General features: G+C 51.5%; 1 protein-coding gene across 7 annotated transcripts in view; it reads right to left on the bottom strand.

Annotated features, from left to right (window-relative positions):
* Positions 1-331: 331 nt before the first annotated feature.
* Positions 332-11,912, bottom strand: part of CAMKK2 (calcium/calmodulin dependent protein kinase kinase 2) — a 50,221-nt gene continuing 38,640 nt past the window's right edge. For 4 of the 7 annotated variants that reach the window (XM_012782306.3, XM_012782303.3, XM_012782301.3 and 1 more), the window contains 3 exons: positions 7,349-7,449; positions 6,773-6,815; positions 332-3,529 (listed from right to left, as the gene is read on the bottom strand). In XM_012782306.3, the coding sequence (XP_012637760.1) occupies positions 3,353-3,529; positions 6,773-6,815; positions 7,349-7,449 (321 nt within the window). In that variant the 3' untranslated portion in view covers positions 332-3,352. The remainder of the gene's footprint in view (positions 3,530-6,772; positions 6,816-7,348; positions 7,450-11,912) is intronic. The other 3 variants (XM_012782308.3, XM_012782307.3, XM_012782305.3) reach the window with 1 other exon arrangement.

Raw genomic sequence — 11,912 nt, 5'->3', positions numbered from 1 at the left:
GAACTGCTCTGGTACTGCTCACCTGTCTGGCCTCCACCAGAATCTTGGAATCACCTGCTTGCCAGACCAGACTTCAACACGCAGACATGTCACCTAGGGAACAGGTTTGAACCAGGCCTGGGCATCTGCATTTCTAACCTACTCCCAGGTGACACACTGCTAGTCTAGGAACCACACTGAGCATCAAGGTACTAGACTACAAATTAGGGCTTTGCTGAATACGTTACCCTTGACTTGGGCATCTGACCTTGCTGTCAGCCTGAGGAAAGAATACAGACATAAGGACAGGCGGCCTAAATAAACACCACAAACAAAATCCCCGAGGCCCAGGTTTTGCACCATTTTGCTGTTCATTTATTTCAAGTTTACAGAGAAGCTTAAACATCTGAAAAAACACCAAAGGCTTATTTTTCTCTTAAGTTTCATGTACTTTTTAGTGATAAATACACAGTATTTAACTTTGTACACCTGATAAAAGGAAAATGCATAGTAGAAAGGATCAGGAATAAAACAGAAGCGTTGGGCATGAAATAAATCACAGAATAGAAAAGTCAGCAGTCCCACGAAACTCAGCCCGTGCAGCTGGAGAGAAGATGGGAACCCACGACCTTGAAACCTTCCCTAGCACCTTGGAAGCCAGTGGAAGTCACAGTTCTTCCACTCGGCAGCGTGAAGCTCCCCTCGGGAAGATGAGTGAGTGACAGGCCACGCCTGCATCTACCTGCTCAGGCATTCCCCTCCGTGTCCCAGGAGGGCTCTGAGGATGGGAGCCCTGCCTCATGGGAAAGGCGAGACCAGTGGGGAGAGGCCTCTGGAGCCCCAAGTCCCAACAAGAGGCTGGATAAGGCTTTCTGGGGCCACTGGCAACCCGTGGGATGGACAGGGAGGTGGGAGAGGGCAGAGGAAACGGAAGGTGGATGGAGGATTTGTGCTTCCTTCAAGGCCACAGGTGCAGGCCGCAGGTCGCTTACACCAAATTGGTCCCACAAGTGAGGCAGCAGTGGAAGAAACTGTGGGCATCCTTTCAGCCCACCTGGAAGAGCTGCCCACAACAGCTTCCCCCCTTTCCTGACAGAGCTGGCTTTTGAAAAATCAATGTTTGTGCTCCAAGAGAATGGTAGCTCTAATGCTTTGTGTATACAGCCTTTCTGCTTATCCTTTCCATGCGGGGTGGGTCCTTTCCATGTTCTCTTTGGTGTTTGTTTTAAAAAAAAAAAGTTATCAATATGGGCCCCCCTCGACCCACCCGCCCCCCCCCAAACAGCTGGGTGCTGCCTGATCGCTGGCAGGATCCATGTGAGAAATCTGACGTGGCAAGTTCCATGGTGGGGAGAGATGGCATTGCCCGGTGCGGCTGTGTAAACAAGAGTCGTTCTGCAGAAGCTTCTACATGCTGCCACCCTCCTCTGGCGAGCCACTGGGCCAGGCCCAGTGGGCTAGGCCTAAGACTAGAGACCCGCTGGCTTTAACCACTGCAAGGTGCTTACTGCAAACTAATCAAACCCCCTCTGCTACCAGAAGGGGTAGAGCTATGGAGTCACTGCCCCGTACATTTAAAGGAAGTGGGCAAAAGGAAGTACTAGGTTACAAAGAGAAAGCAAGCAGGCAAGACAACCCTGCAAAGGACCCTCCCTAGGCCGGGTGTCCTTTGCTCCTCAAAACCAGCATTCCCTAATTCTGAACTGCTTATACGACTGTAGGAAAAGTCTGGCTAAACTACAATCAAGAGCTTAAGAAAAAACTATGGAAGCCAAGAATACCCAGGACTCTGTGAATGGGCTGGGCAGGGAGCCCAAGGCCTCGCTCCTGTCTCTGTGAGGAGACCCCACACCAGGGCTGATCCGATGGGAACTACAGGAAAGCAGTGCTCTGAGCCCAGTTACTGATACTGCATTTCACCCAAACCACATCCCAGAGCACCGGAAAGCAGAGCTTGGAATCTCCCAGGCAAAGTCCTTCCAGTTGTCCTCCCCCTTGAACCTCACGCTCACCCACACGTGACTCTGGAAGGAGTCCCATTTGATCTTCAACCAAACTTCAAACATTAGTTGCAAGTCAAAAAGATAAACCCTTTCTTCCTGGACTTCTGGCTACAAAGCAGAACTTCCTGTGCCAAGCGCTGGTTTCCCTGTACCCTGAGTGCTCTGGGTTTCAACAGTCTTCTCTAAAAGGGCACCCCAGTGTTAGTGTGGATCCTACATTAGCTTTGACAGTAAGGATGACTATTGCATCTCAGTCGAATGAAAGTATTTCCCAAACGGCCCTCCAGAAACTGGGTAAGTATTTCACTGACTACGAAAATCAGTATTTAAAATGAAAACAAAACCTTAGCAAGTCTCTAGAATACACAGGTTATAAACAAGCTAAGCTGCTAATATATACAGGCATAGGTTTCATCAGCTCTACCTCTGATCACATGCCTGAAGCCATGAAGTATATCCTGGAAGCTCTAAATAAGTCTGAACTACTCTAGAGTTCAGTCTAGTTAGAGAACTGAAAATATTTTTTCTTTAATCTTAAGCCATGTAATGTACATGGAAGTGTAGGATTTCACCCTGAAGATTTTGTAATTTAACAGAGAGATTTACTAGAGCTCAGTCGGCTAGCTCAGAAACCCGCTTTGAGTGGCTGTCATAAAGAAATGTGTTCAGTCTTTCAGGAGAAACTTTTCCCACCACAGCTACTGAATGCCCTTCTGGGGTTGGAAAATCTCCTTCCAGAAGTACTTAAACTTCAAGCCCTTTCTATTTTCCTGACTACAATTCCACCCATAAAAAATTAAAAAGTCCTTCTTACAAATAAGTTGCACTGAAGCTCCCTGCAGCTACTGAGGGCTAGCCCTACTCTGGTTCCTTGAGTCCAAGGTTCTGGAAGGTGCCATGGTTTGGGGTTTGCATGAGGGGTCATACCTACCCTTCCACTCCTCAAATGCAGCAATAACTCCCTGGCCTCGGGCCCCAGAGTTTTCTGCTCATTATTCCACGATTTTCAAACCCCCTGCACGCTCACTTGGTATATCTGACATGGTTCTGAAATCACAATGAAGGATTTTTGGCATAAAAATGTTTTAAAAAGCAATTGTCCCAAAATGCACGTGGGTTTGGGTCTGCAACTCCTCACACCCGCCTGTTCAGCCAGCCAGCGGCCAAGGTCGAAGTCAGGGAGTCAAGTTCTTTTTTTTTTTTTGTCCCCTTTAAAACAACAAAGGAAAAAACAAATAACCAGAGATGACGATCAAGGCTCTACACACGTGCTCGGTTTCCGTAGGACATGCTGCTATGGAAACGCGGGGTGCAGCAGCCCCGCAGAGGCGACTTGGCGGCGTGCATGCGAGGTCGAGCAATCCAGGCAGCTACTCGGGCTCCATCGCCTCCTCCTTGGGCCGCAGAGGATGCATGCATGTAGAGGAGCTGGGGGCTGGGGCCCCCCAACTCTCCATGCGGGCACTGCCTTTCATGAGAGCACTTCCTCCTCCCCCACGGGGGGCGGGTCGGTGCCCCGACGAAGGCTGTCTTCGCTGCCTTGCTTCCTGCTTGACAGAAAACAATGTTAAGACTTAGAGAAGCGCTGGCAGGGCCCTGAGTCAGCTTTTCCCACACCTGGGCCCCTCTGCCCAGTGAGCTGTCTCGCGCCACCTGGAGTGTGACCTACTTAACCTGGTCTCTGAGATCCTCTCCCCATTTTTCTTGCTCACAGAACTTTTTCAGAGGAGACTTTGCATCCACCCCCTTTGCATGGAAGACCAGCATCATTTGGCAAACATAGCAAGGAGCTATAAAATAGATGCAAAATTCCCCCATCGAACACCTAAATCACTACCCAAATCGCAAGGACTATGCAGGTAGCTATCTCAACCACCCCACCTTTTAGGCTGTAAGCTCTTGCAAGGGAGAGACTGTGACACTCATGAGCTCCTGGGAGCAGTGGGCAGGGCCTCCCAACCTGGCCTGGCACACAGCTGGCCCTCAGGAAAGGGCTGTGGACCACTGCCTCAGGCCCCACACCCAGGCCCAAGGAGGGACCCTCAGAGGGAAGAGAGAGGAAGAGTCCTTGAGTCCCTGAAGGGCCCCAGCTGGAGCTGCTGCTGTGACAGCATGAATGGTGTGACAGGAGGTGTGATGGGGATCCCCTAAGGAGGGGTCCATCCCCTGGCCACAATCACGCAGATGTCCCCTTCTAAGGGCATGCCACTGTCTGTCATTCCCCAACAACGACCTGATCTGTGTCCCCTGCAGGGGACTATCCCTACACAAGGACAGAGAAAGTGTGCCGTTCTGTAGTTCCTAGGAAGAAACCCCTTTGTTTGAGATGCCTTTTTATGTTTCTGACAAAGAACTGGCAGGTAAAGGCCCCTGGGGAGGAGGGGGCTGTAACTACATGCCAAGGCAGGTCCTCAACCTCTGCTCTCACGGCTTTGCATTGGTAAGGTACGGGTCTCACTGCAGACAGCGGGTGGGCCTCTGGTCCAATACCCCGGATGTCTGAATCAGCTTCCACAAGGAAAGCATCCCACCCACTCCTCAGTGCTGAGGGGCAGGGATCCCCAGGTGTTGCTGGGACTACAGGTGAGAGAGTAAAGGGGCAGGAAAGCCCTTTGAGCCAATCTCTTTTCTGTTGGTGACGTGCAATTCTGATCTCATTGAAACTTTAAAAAGAAAACAAACAGCAGACTTGCTTAGAGACAGGAGGCAGCTCCAGGCTGGCAGACTCTAACACGGAGGCTAAGGAAGAGAAAGGCCAAGCAGGGCCACCATGCCACTGGGCTCCCACTCCCCATTACCCTATAAGGCTCACACCCGGGGTGGGGCCACAGGCCACCTGGCCGCATAGACGTCTGGGAACCAGGCAGGGACCACGGCAGCCTACTGAGGCTGCTGAAGGCTCTGATTGCTAACTGCCATTTTCCCCACTGTACTCTGGACGGCAAGGTTCCTCTGAAAAGTATGAATAATTTCCAAACAAGCGTCCCTCCTAGATTACCATATAAGCCCCTGACTCCTATGGTAGAGCTGGCCAACAAATCTCATCTCATAAGCCAGCTCCTAACACTTGTACACAAACGTTCACAGCAGCAGTATTCATTCATGACAGCCAAAAAGTGGAAACAATATCCATCAACGGATGAATGGATAAACAAAGTGTGGTCTATCCATGTGACAATGTTATTCGGCCAGAAGAAGGAATGAAGCGCAGATACATGCTACAGCGTAGATGAGCCTCGAAAACACGATGCTGAGTGAAAGAAGCCAGTCACAAAAGGCCACATATTATATGATTCCATTTATATGAAATGTCCAGAAATAGGCAGATCCATAGAAAACTCAAAGTAGATTAGTGGGTGCTGGGGCTGGGAGGGTTGGGCAGACACAGCTAAGGGGTGCAGGGTTTCCTCTTGGGCAGATTAAATGTTTTAAAGTTGATGGAGGTGATGGCTGCGCAACTGTGAATATGCTAAAAACCACTGCATTATATACTTTAAATGTGTGAATTGTGTGGTAAGTGAATTAGACCTCCATAAAGCTATTTTTAAGAAACAGAAGCCTGGGTGTGGTGGCTCATGCCTGTAATCCCAGCACTTTGTTCTTACTGTTTGTTTTTTTGAGACAGAGTCTTGCTTTGTTGCCCAGGCTAGAGTGAGTGCCATGGCGTCAGCCTCGCTCACAGCAACCTCAAACTCCTGGGCTCAAGCAATGGACTACAGGCATGTACCACCATGCCCAGCTAATTTTTTCTATACATATTAGTTGGCCAATTAATTTCTTTCTATTTATAGTAGAGACGGGGTCTCACTCTTGCTCAGGTCTCACTCTTGCTCAGGCTGGTTTCGAACTCCTGACCTCGAGCAATCCGCCTGCCTCGGCCTCCCAGAGTGCCAGGATTACAGGTGTGAGCCACCCCGCCCAGCCCAATCCCAGCACTTTGGGAGGCTGAGGCAGGAGGATCACCTGAGCCCAGGAGTTGGAAGATGTAGGTAGCTATGACGACACCACGCACTCTAAGAGCCCAGGTGAAGAGTGGAAACCCTGTTGCAAAAAATAATTAAAAAATTAAATAAAAAAAGAAATAGAATGGCTGCCTGGAGCTTCCAGCTGAGAGTCAGGCGGCCACATCAGGCTTAGTTGGAAGGCCACTGGGGTCACCACCCGCCATGTGCATTATAACAGGAGGGGCATCGAGGTGCCAAGCAGGACCTCCCAGTCTTGTGGGGACAAAAGTCCTCATCTGTCCTGGGAGACTCTGGCCTTCATGTGTTTGGAAGCAGGGAAGCCAACCTGGGGGAAGGAGGTCTGGCTCCTACACGGGTCAGAGGACTCGCATCCCCTCACAACAGGCTGGAAAGGGGCTTATTTTCTAGGTCTTAACACACCAGAAAAGGAAGGGTAGAGGCTGGAGAGCCCCTCATGAAGAGCCACAGTGCAGCATGCCCGATCTACGCTCTGACCACGCAGACTCGGGGTGGGGCAGCCATGGGCCTGTGACGTGCACTGAGTCTGCACAGGTGCCACGCTGGGCCCTCAAACCTGGTGACTCCACAGGCATTGCAGGTGGAGCGCCATGCACCTGCAGCCCCAGCCCACATGCATGACCCACCACTGGGTCCAAGCCTCTCAATGCCCCTCGTTCTACCCTGGGTCTGGAGGTAGGTGGGGAGCCTGGGCACAGCAGCCCAGGCTGGGAGGGACATTGCCTGGGTGGAAATGCCCCCGTGCTCCGCAGCTGCCCCCGCCCCCAGGCCCCGGCAGAGACTATGGCACAGGCAGGCAGGCGTTACCTTGGGCTCAGACAGGGGCTCACACTCCCTGGTTGGTTTTTTGCTGGAATCGCCAGAAGGAGGGGGAAAGGGAAGTGAGAAGGGACACTTGGGATCCAGGAGATGCCCGTCCCCACCCCAGAAACACCGATCCCAAACACCAGCCTCACAGAGCTGGCCCAGGGTGGTCGTGACAAGCAAGTGCGTGGACACTTCTCTGCACAGACATGCAGGGTCTGAGCAGGACCACACTGCTTACCCCTCACAGGGCCTCCCATCCCACCATTGGGCACTCACACTTCTGGGCCACAAAAGTGCTTTCTTTCTGCCAAGAGCCCCCAGCTAAAGTGCAATACCCCCCACCCCCCAAGAAAGGCAAAACTTCAGTGTGGATTAGCTGTCAGCAAAAAGAGGTAGACTGAGCCCAGGACAGGGTGAAACCACAGCCCGCGGCTGCTCACTTCCCTCGTGGGTCTCAGCTGAGCCTTTCCAGGTGGTACCACTTAAGGAGGAGGCCACACAGAATGGTCTGGGCAGGGCTGCCCCAAGCTCAGCCTCCAGCCCCCCACCCCAGGAGGAAGGCAGGTGGGCACTCACGTGAGCAGGTTTCCAGGCGCTGACAGTGAGCGCTCATCCCGCCGGCTGCCTTCGAATGGGTTCCCAAAGGAGCGCTTGCGTATCATGGTCTTCACCAGGATCTGACGAGGGAGAGAAGAGGTGGCAGGTGACTGGCCACGTGGGGGAGATTCCAGGCAACATCCTCCTTCTTCCTTCTCCCCAGCCCCTGCCAGCTCCCATGGCTGACAGTGGACCTCTGAGGGAGGCTGTTTGGGGCGCGTCTCTCCTACCCAGCACACACCTGCCAGAGCCATCCCCAAGCCCGACTTGCTCTAAAACCTCCCCAGGATCCCTGGCTGCCAGCAAGACAAGGTCTGCACTCCCAGGTCTGATGTTCAAGGCCTGACATAATCTAGTCCCAGCCTAGCCGACCCCCATGGGGCCCTGCGCTCCAGGAGAGCGGTTCTGCACCAGCCCTGGGGCATACCTGGTACCCTGCCTCACCCCAGCCATGGCTAGATGTGCCCTCCTGGCCCATCAACCCGTCTTGTCTTCAAGGCCAGGCCTTTATTTTCAGTAAAAAAATGAGAAACAAACTCTTCCTTCCCAGGTATAATTCTGGGGTTGGGGGCTACCTTTTATTTTTAAAGATATAATTCACATACCATAAATTCACCATTTAAAAGTATACGAGTCAATGGTTTTTAGTCTATTCACATCACCACTATCTGATTTCAGAACATTCGCATTACCCCAAAAAGAAACCTCATACCTGTTGGCAGTCACTCCTCGTTTCCCCTGTCCCCAGCCCCACTTATCTCTGTCTGCATAGATTTGCCTATTCTGGACATTCCTATAAATGGAATCACACAAATGTGGCCTTTTGTGACTGGCTCCTTTCACTAAGCACCACGTTTTCGATGTTCGCCCACACTGTCGCAGGAATCAGTGCTTCGTTCCTTTTCGTGGCCCAGTAGTAATCCTTTGTGTGGACAGACCACGTTTCCTTCTCTATTCCTCTGCTGACCGACACTTGGACTGTTTCCAGTTTTTGGCTACTGCGAATAGTGCTGTGAACATGTGTGTACTAATGTTTGCGTGAGCATGTATTCCACACAAAATGTTTTCATTTCTCCTGGGCACAGACTAGGAATGGAATTTCTGGATCATGTGGTTAATTCTATTTTCTACAGTGGCCGCACCATTTTACATTCCCACCAGCAACATACGAGGGTACCAGTTTCTCAGGGGGACAGCACTTTAGTGGGGGAGGGGAAACACCCCAGGACAATGAGGACGGCCAGTTCCCAGGCTGGCGTGGTGTGAGGAAGAGGAGCTCAGAGAGTCCAGAGGGCCTTCTAAGCCCAAGAGACGCTGGCGGCTGGCCTCGTCCACAGCCAGGAGTAGGAACTCGCTGGTGCCTCTGCCTTGACTACTCTGACACAGGCCAGGTGCACAGCATGGCTGGGAGACACCCCTGCCAGGGGAGGAGAGGGTCCTTTGAACAAAGGAGCCATCCCTGCACCACCGCCCTCGGCCACTGCTCAGCTTTTCGTATTTTTCCCTACTCCCTCCCATCCCTTCTGAAACCTAGATCTGATTCCCTCACTCCAACTCAGAATCCCTCACCCAAAGGAGTCAGGAACCTAGCCTGCTGCTGGCCCTGGAAAATTCTGGAGCAAGGGAGTGAACCAGTCACCCTTGGTGATGATTTTGGCTGCTGTGTTGCATGAAGGGAATGGCCTCAGACCCACAGGGGTCCCTAAGGAGCCAGCTCTGGGACTCAGCCGACCTTCTGCCAAAGCATGGTACTCCTTTCAAGCTGTTTCAGGTATGGAATGAGCTGATTTTCTTTTAGGGTTTGTTGCTAACAAGAAAAATAACTGTTTAAAAAACACTAATTTACCAAAAGGTAAAAACACCCAAATGTCCATGAACTGAAGAAATGAACAAAATGTTGTATCTTCATACTGTGCAGTTAGTCATAAAAAGGAATGAAGCATCGGCATGTCACAACTTGGATGAATCTTGAAAACATGAACCTTGAAACCTTGTAAGAGAAGCCAGAATAAAAGGCCACATAGTGCATGATTTCCAATTCATCAAAATAAATAAATCCATAGGGACGAAAAGCAGATTACGAGTTGCCACTAATGAACAGGGGGGTTTCTAATGAGGTGATGATAATGTTTCAGAACTTTTTCAAGAGACAGGGTCTCACTCTGTCACCCCTGCTGGAGTGCAGTGGCATGATCATAGCTCACTGCAACCTCAAATTCCCGGGGTTAAGCAATCCTCCTGCCTTAGCCTCCCAAGTAGCTGGGACTACAGGTGCACAGCACTACACCCAGCTTTTTTTTTTTTTTTTTTTTGAGACAGAGTCTCACTTTGTTGCCCAGGCTAGGGTGAGTGCCATGCTGTCAGCCTAGCTCACAGCAACCTCAATCTCCTAGGCTCAAGCGATCCTCCTGCCTCAGCCTCCCGAGTAGCTGGGACTACAGGCACGCACCACCATGCCCAGCTAATTTTTTGTATATATATTTTTAGTTGGTCAATTAGTTTCTTTCACTTTTTTTAGTAGAGACGGGGTCTCGCTCAAGCTGGTTTTGAACTCCGAACCTCGAGTGATCCACCCGCCTCAGCCTCCCAGAGTGCTAGGATTACAGGCGTGAGCCACCACACCCAGCCCCCAGCTTTTTTTAATTTTTATTTTTTAGAGGTTAAGTCTCACTATGTTGCCCAGGCTGGTCTTGAACTCCTGGCCTCAAGCAATCCTCCCACCTTGGCCTTCCAAAATGCTGGGATTCCAGGTGTAAAAATGTTACAGAACTACTGAAGTGATAATTGCACAATATTGTGAATGTCTTACATGCCACTGAATTCTTTGCTTTAAAGTGGTTGATTTTATGCTACATGAATTCTACCTCATCAAAAAAAAAAAAAAAAGAAAAGAAAACCGCAGACTTGGAGAATGAAGCCCATGCCCCCAGGCGAGGCTCTCTCAGTCCCTGGGACACGACAGCCCCTCTCTTCCTCTCTTCCTCTCTTCCTGTGGGCTGGTATCCTCCTCCTGGGGAGCCCTCTCTGCGCCTCCCCGTGGCCTTCTCAGGCCAGCAGGAGCTCCTCCTCAGCAGAGCCCTTATTCCCCTCTGTGCTAACCTCTGACTACACAGGGGAGTGATTCTTTTTGGATCATCTTCCTTATGCAGTTGGGAACCCCCTGAGAGCTGGCACTGGACCTCACTCATCTTTGTGCCCTGTCCTAGCACACGCTGGGCGCTCAGTGAGTGCTTGCTGAATGGTGAACACATGGAAGGGGCCTGAACCTCACAATCCAGTTCCGAGTTGCACAGCTTCTTAGAGCCTGTCTGCCCCTCCCTGATTTAAACCCTGCAGGAACTTCCCTCAGCTCTTGGAGTCAAGATTTAAATATTTACTGCACCCTCCCCCCACCTTCCTTGCTGTGCTATCTGGAAGCTTCTTTTGGGCCCAGTTTCCTCCTGCCCAGCACGTGTTCGTCCCTCTACCCTCTCTCAGCCAGGCCGACACCTGCCATCCTCTCAGTGTGTAGCTACATCTTCCAGGAAGCCTTTCCCGACCCACTGCCTGGGCCAAGTGTCCCTCTGTTAGGGGCGTGCCTCGCAGCCCCTCTGTTGCACTGAATACATTCATGTATCGTTGGTGTTTTGACCAGCATCTGCCTCTCAAGGATGATGGAGGCCGTGAGGCTTTTGTTCATTGCTGCACTCCCACCCTCTGCTCCGAGCACAGGCCTGAGAAACCACTGTGTTCAAGAAGTGTTTCTGGAATAATGAATGCCTACTCCAGACCTCCAGGGTCACTTTCTTCCAAGAACCTGCAGCTGAGACCTGGGGAGCAAAGGGAGGGGGACTGATTCGGGCCTAGAACATTCCAATATTGTAAATGTCTTAAATGCCACTGGAACAGAATAACCCATGGTGGGCATAAGAGTTTGATACCAGCTGCCTCCCCTTCTATGGGTGCAGGACATGGGTGCAGCAGGTAGGAGGAGGATGAGGAAGGTGATTGGGTTTGAGTGAGTCTACCAGTGAAGGTCGTGCACAGGCCCCAGGTGGGGGAGGGAGGGAGGAGGATGTAGATAAACAATAAAGGCCTGGCCTTGGGGAGTAGGGTTTGCAAGGAGAGAGGAAGTGTAGGGAGGCAGAAGGGAGAGGTGCAAAGCTGGAAGAGAAGGAGCCAGCAGCAAGGCTCCTAAAGGGGCTGTCCCTAAAGGCTGGACAGTGTGTCGTTGCAGACAGTCTCACATGTCCATCCCAGAGCCTGATGCCTGCCTGCTGGGGCTGGTACTGGCCACATGGAAACAGGGCTGTCAAGGTGGCCATAGTGTGACAGCCAGCTGGTGTCTGTCCCAGGGCTGCTGCTGAACCCCAGGGCTTCTGCTTTCCCTCTGGAGCCAGAGGCCCTCCTGGATGGGGTCTCGGCGACTGGGTGATTCCTAGAGTCTCCATGGGTAGGCCTGAGGACTCTACATGCTGGCTCCTTCTTCCTGAGTCAGGACCCAAATTCAAGGCCATAAAAGGAGGCCCAGTGGCTCCTAAGCAAAATGACACTATCTGGAGTC

The sequence above is a fragment of the Microcebus murinus genome, chromosome 22, assembly GCF_040939455.1.
Source record: "Microcebus murinus isolate Inina chromosome 22, M.murinus_Inina_mat1.0, whole genome shotgun sequence".
NCBI lineage: Eukaryota > Metazoa > Chordata > Mammalia > Primates > Cheirogaleidae > Microcebus > Microcebus murinus.
Note: the sequence above shows the minus strand (reverse complement) of the source record. Positions and strands in the feature narration are given on the sequence as shown.